This window comes from Scomber scombrus, chromosome 16, assembly GCF_963691925.1.
Source record: "Scomber scombrus chromosome 16, fScoSco1.1, whole genome shotgun sequence".
Lineage (NCBI taxonomy): Eukaryota > Metazoa > Chordata > Actinopteri > Scombriformes > Scombridae > Scomber > Scomber scombrus.
This window is the reverse complement of record NC_084985.1, coordinates 782869-789355: the sequence shown is the minus strand read 5'-3', so window position 1 is coordinate 789355 and position 6487 is coordinate 782869. Positions and strand designations below refer to the sequence as shown.

The following is a 6487-nucleotide window of genomic DNA, read 5'->3' as shown; positions in this document are numbered from 1 at the left end:
TGATTTTATTTTTTATTCTCTCCTTCTTCTCCTCCATTTATTCTCTCCATCTTCTCCTTCTTCTCCTCTGTGTATTCTCTCCTTCCTTTACTGTTGCTTAAAAGAAAGAATAATAAATTAAATTCTTTCCTTTCCTCAAAAAGTTCCGCCATTGTTATTTCTTCTTCGTGTCTCACTAGAGCTACGTATCGGGTAGTGACAGCAACACTGCCCCCCCATGGTTTCCAGTGGTACTGCTCCGTTTGGTCCGTATCCGTAAGCTTTATGGAAACGTGCAGAAATACGGACGAAATGAACGCAGAGCACGGACAGAAGGCTCCGTCCGTATCCGAATCCGTAGTTAACGTTGAGCATAAATGGGCCTTAAGACTTCTCCTTTGAATGAGTCCACATTTACTGGAGACAGTACTGCACCACTGCTCCATGTCATAATTACTACCGCCACTAGATGGCATCTGTCACTCGTTATTTTGGACAACTGACATTAAGACATGATGTGTCTAACAAAGCTGTGGTTAAGGTCTGGTTAGATGTACGCAAAGATTACGTTTGGGTTAGTATGATCACTTTGTTGCATCTCCACAAATATCCGCGTGGTGCAGGTGCAATGAGATTGATCAATACAATTTTGAGAATATATACACTTTATCTATCAAGAATAAATCACATTTTCACAATCATTTCATGGAAAGAGGTAAAACATATTTTATTCCAACTTTATGGGCGACAGTGTATCATTGAGAGTGTTTTTTATTCATTTAAACCGCTTGGATGAACTTCAAATTAATAAACTTTTGTAATTTTGTGGCATCATTTCAGATGTTTTCCTGAATATTACCCAACAGATCATTTGCTGGGATCGTCTGATTGTTGCCTGTTCGGTGACACTGAGATCGTATCTTAAAGTTTTTAGCGTATGAAGCTAATTCAGTTTTTATCTTTGTGTTTTTTGCAGGTTCCCAACCTCGTGTTTCTGGCGGTGAGTCCTGAGGAGAAGGAATCATGGGTCAACGCGCTCAACGTGGCAATCATCAAAGCCAAGAACCGAATTTTAGACGAGGTATGTTAGTCAGCTGATGACCTTTAACCGTTGTGTCGTCCTCCCGGGTCAAATTGACCCCGTCTGTTTTGACTGTTCCTTCTTTCCTTCCTTCTGTCTGTCTTTCCTCCCTCCCTCCTTACTCCTTTCTTTCATTCCTTCCTCCCTCCCTCCTTTCCTCCCTTCCTTCCTTCCTTCTGTTCTTCCTTCCTCCCTCCGTCCTTCTCTTTCTTTCCTCCCACCGTTTTACATTGGTCCCTTTAACCGGGGCGATCTTGTTGGCCCTGCTGATGGTTTCTTTTTAACTCCTGGATGTGTTTTGAGACTCTCTCAGACACTTTGGATGTGCTGGGCTCAGTGTTTTCTGTCTCTGTCCAGGTGACCATCGAGGAGGACAGTGTGTTGGTTCATCCCACCAGAGACAGAGCGAAGATCCCTCATGCCCGCCGGCTGCCAACCAGAGGACACCTGATGGCCGTGGTAACACACATCCTCCTCTTACCATTCATTATTTCTGTGTGTGTTTCTCTCCTAATCAAACATCTATAGAAACCTTTCCTTCAGTTAGACCGTGTTGTCTTTGATCTCATCTCTCCCCCAGGCGTCCACCTCATCCCACGGCATGCTGACCCTGGATCTAGTCGCTGAGGAAGACGGCTTCTATCCAGACTATGACGGCGACTTACGGCAGTCCTGGGAGAACGGTTTCCGGGTCGACCTGCAGAGGGGGGGGGGCTCCTGTGGACAGGTGGCGTTGGTCGGATCTCGGGAGGTGGGAGGTCGTCAGCGATCCGGCAGCGATGTGTCAAAGCTGCGGGTGACGTCCAAAGAGCCGAAGGTGAAGACTGGGAGTCTGCCCCGGGGGAGCGAGAGATCCTGGGACAAACAGTCCCATCTGGAGGCCTCCAAGGTGCACAAGGCCCAGCAGGTGCAGGTACGGACTTCATTTCCTCATAGATTATAATATCTACATGACCTCAGCATGGACCTGAACCTCAGATCTGAACCCGACTGGTACTACCAAAAACCTGAACCTGACCTGAGACGATTTCGTCCGTTATCTTTAAATATCTTTAAATGTCCTGATGCCTCATTAACCCTCCTGTTGTCCTTGAGTCAAGGAAGGAAGGGAGGAAGAAGGAAAGAAAGGAAGAAGGAAGGATGGAAGAAAGAAGGAAATGAGGGAGGAAGGAAGGAAGGAAGGAAGTAAAGGAGGGAGGAAGGAAGGAAGGAAAGATGGAAGGGAGGAAGAAGGAAGGAAAGGAGGAAGGAAGGATGAAAGAAAGAAGGAAAGGAGGGAGGAAGGAAGGAAGGGAAGGAAGGAGTGAAGGAAGGAAGGAAGGAAAGTAGGTAGGTAGTAGGGAGGAAGGAAGGTAGGAGGGAGGGAGGAAAGAAGGAATGAGGGAGGAAGGAAGGAAAGAAGCACAGAGGAAAGAAGGGAGGGAGGAAGGTAGAGAGGAGGAAAGAAAGAGAGAAGGAGGGAGGAAGGAAAAGAAGGAAGGAGGGAGGAAGGAAAGGAAGGAAGGAGGGAAGGTAGGAAGGAGGGAGGAAGGAAGGAAGGAGAAAGGAAGGAAAGAAGGAACAGTCAAAACAGACGGGGTCAATTCGTCCCGGGAGGACGACACAAAGGTTAAGAAATGAGTCTAGTCATGTCTGAACCTTGTATATTTCTAAACCAACCTCTCTACAGTTTGACATTTTGCTCAGTTTCTTTGTCCTTTTCATCTAAATAAACAAGGCCAACTTCTGACAGATCCATTTTTATATGGGTGTTGAGAGAAATTCATGGGATTTGTCATCAAATGCACTCAACGTCAGACCAAAAAAACCAATCTGTGCATTAGTGGAAGTCAGTGATAATGTGTTATCAATCCAGACCAGAATGCTTCCCCGACTATCACTGAACCACAGATACAAACCTCAGACCTGAACCTCGTGTTGTCTTTTCAATCTTCCAGGCTCAGTCTCGAACGCCACAGCCAGGGAAGAGGTTCAGCATGCAGGGTCGGAGTCGCTGTGCCTCCATGGATGAAGTCCTCTCCTCCAGGTACACAAACACCACAACACCCCTCAAGACCAGAAACCTAGCTAATCCATCCCGTCAATATGTGTCATTTTTATTTCTTGTCAAAGTTGTTTTAACATCCCGAGGACAAAAAACAATCGAGAGCATGGTTCAGTTTGCTGGTGCATTCAGGGAAGAACTTTGAAATAACAAGACTGGGTCAAACCCTAGTATATGGCTGGACCATGTATGAAAGGATCCTGAGGCATTCCCAGACCTGATGGGATATACAGGCCCTCCAGTGTGTCTTCCCACTGTCCCGGATCTTCTCTCAGTTTGATGTACACAGAAAACCTCTTAAGGGAAGCATTAGGCAGGCATCCTTACCAGACCCCCAAACCAACTAAACTTATCCCTTTGGAACAGCAGTAGAACAGCTTCTGAAGGAACAGCAGTTCTACTTCATTCTCCTTTTGGATGTCTGAGCTGTTTCATGAAGCTGCTCCCAAACATCTGCAAAGGAAACTCATTTTAGCTGCTTGTATCCGCAGTTATTCTTTCAGGTCACTACCCGATGACCATAGGTACAATGCCCCAGACTGTCAAGGACTTCAAGTGTTGATCTTGTTCTGGGCTGGGTGACAGGCAGGGTACTGGTCTTATAACAAGACCGATGTATATATAGTAGACAGACAACCATTTACTGTCAGAGGGGCAATTTAAAGTCACCAATTACCCAAACCTGCATGTCTTAGGACTGTGGGCGATTCTGGATTCAGACCCAGGACCTTCCTGTTTGTGCAAGTATCTTATTTCCTTTCCCCTTCCTCTTCCTCCGGTCCTCAGACCAGCGATGATCCGATCGGAGTTGCGGTCCGTTCTGCGTCGTTGTACCACAGAAGAGGAGGCGTCCGGCGGGGCTTCGGTCCAGCCGGTCGGTCAGCTGCAGAGCCTCATTGCCCAGAGGATGCAGAGAGCTCAGGAGCTGCTGGAGGAGATGCGACTGCAGGTCTGACTGCTTCATCCATGAGTTCATCGAGCAGATACAAAGACACAGAAATGGAAAGATGAAATATAAAACTAATGTTGTGTGTTGTGATCGACAGGAGCTGCAAAAGGCCAAAGCAGAGAGAGAACGAGGAGGTAGCTCACCTTACATGAAGGGGATCGACTCCCCTCGCCTCCATCACCTCAGGGGCTCCGACTCTCCTCACTCCAGGTTTGTTTCCTCACGTTCATTAAAGTCTTATTTCATGTACAATTTAATAGCTTTACTGAAACTTTTTATGCTTCAGAAAGTATATGGTTTGTCCAAAAAGGAAAATACATTCTACCTTTCTCTCCTTGTTAAGATTCAGATACAGTCATTTTCCATCTTGTGCACACTGTTGATGTTGCTGTAAGCTTCTTTATTAACCAGGCAGAGGACAGGCTAACCAAGCTTCACCAAAACCCTGTTCGTTCCAGATGGTTCAAACAGCCATAAACTATTGAGTTCTTTAGTTACACATGAAATCTGACTTACAAAGGCCTACAGTGAGGAGGTCTTAATGATCTTTGTCCAGTTTCTACGTTAAAACCATAGACTGTATATAAGAAGTGGATGTAACATCCGTGACATCACCCATTGGTTTGTGGACTGCTGCTCGGAGGCCAATAGTTTCGGATCTGAGCAGCGCCATCTTGAACATTTCCGGTGCATGCTGGGAAAAATAAAAACAGGGATTGTACTTATATGGGCATCAGGAGGAGCATGAGGCGCCCTCCTGAACCTGTGAACCAATCAACCTGTCAATCACCACGTAGCCACGCCCTAATGCATACCCTGCTTTATCGTCACATATAAAATCAGGGAGGCCAAAATGTCCCAAATGAACATCATACTGCATTGAAGAAGGCTTTAAACTAGCGATTGAGACCATAAACACATTTTGAAAATGTTTACGGAGGTTAGAAATCAAGTGAGAAGTTGGTGAATTCTCCATTGACTTGTATAGAGACGGAAGTCCTTTTGACACCAAAACAGTCGCCTCCGCTCAGAGAACCGGAACTCCCCGCCTGGTTGTAAAGTGGGTGAATGAGCCTCGACTTGTAAAGATGGAATGAAGGATCATTTCGGGTTAGAGAGGCTATCAACCAACCAGCATGTAAAAAATACACCCTGTCTGTCTTCTTCAGCAGGTCCTCAGGATCTTCGAGGAGCCGGAGCAGCGACTCTCCTCGCCACCGAGGCAAAGACTCTCCTCGTCTGCGAGGGAGAGAGTCTCCTCGCTCCAAAGCAAAGAAGAATCGCTCCAAAGGGGCCGACTCGCCTCGCTCCAGAGGATCACATTCACCCGCCGCTAAAGCAAACGACTCCCCTCGCCTGAAAGATTCACCTCATCTGACTGTCACCGACTCTCCTCGATCGAAGAGCTCGGACACAGTCTGTTCACCCAAACTCAAGGAATCACCCAACGCTTCTTTCAACAAGGAGGACGACTCTCTGAAGTCACCTGATTCGCCTCCATGTGTCAGAGGATCGGAGCCCTCGCAGGTCAAAGGATCTGATTCACTGCAAGGTAGCGAATCCGACTCCCCCGGCCTCAGGAGCAGCAAGGACTCCTCCTGTCTGAGTCAGAAGAGCCAGTTCGGATCTTTCGAGACCTCGCTGCCTAAAAGCCCCGACAAAGACCGCCTGTCCCCGCCTCCGTCCGCCTCTCCTCCCCCCCTGCTGCCAGAGGACGACCTGGAGGTGGACAGGAGGCGAGCGGAGGCAGAGCGCCTGCTGGAGGAGGCGGTGTCATCATGGAAGGAGGCGCAGGAGGTGCTGCAGGAAGTGAAGGAGCTGCAGAGTCAGACACTGCGGCGGCAGCGCAGGAGGACCTACGAGAAGATGACGACACCAGCGGGGGCGGCGGGTTCGCCTACGTCACCGGCGGCAGCAGAGGAGGACGACCTGCCGACATCGCCGACTTCGCCCGAAGACGACGATGAGTCCGAGACGCAGTGACGACGATTTATACATTTTGAATGATTGAATTTTCTCAATGAAAGTAGCAGCGTTTTTGCAGCACGCTTTGAAGCAAAAGACACAGATTTGGATAATTTTGGAGTTTTTGATTCTATTCCTAAAAATGTTTTTATGGCTTTTAATCCGAGACACGTGAACACTTAAATGTGGATTATTTGAAACCAGCAGCGATACAGTTCTTCCCCGGAGGTTTAATGACTTTAATCCTCCACAGTGCACTAGACGCCCTCTCACCTCTGCTGCCCATTTTATCCCAAACAGTCTTTGTGTGACAGACGGGTCACGTTTGATTTGAGTAACTAGTTTTAATAGACGGGTACACACGATCACCTCCTGTGATGCTGCTGCACGTTTTCCTTCTTTGTGTTTATTTGTTATGTTTGGAAGACACGATTTTGAAAGAAGAATTTTGGAGGTTTTTGGACACATT

General features: G+C 47.4%; 1 protein-coding gene across 1 annotated transcript in view; it reads left to right on the top strand.

Moving 5' to 3' along the window:
* The window catches only part of plekho1a (pleckstrin homology domain containing, family O member 1a), a 12232-nt gene extending 6196 nt beyond the window's left edge, over positions 1-6036 (top strand). Inside the window, exons 3-9 of the mRNA XM_062436349.1 lie at positions 956-1060; positions 1418-1516; positions 1641-1973; positions 2998-3086; positions 3891-4053; positions 4151-4263; positions 5223-6036. Of these exons, the coding sequence (XP_062292333.1) occupies positions 956-1060; positions 1418-1516; positions 1641-1973; positions 2998-3086; positions 3891-4053; positions 4151-4263; positions 5223-6036 (1716 nt within the window). The remainder of the gene's footprint in view (positions 1-955; positions 1061-1417; positions 1517-1640; positions 1974-2997; positions 3087-3890; positions 4054-4150; positions 4264-5222) is intronic.
* Positions 6037-6487: the final 451 nt, after the last annotated feature.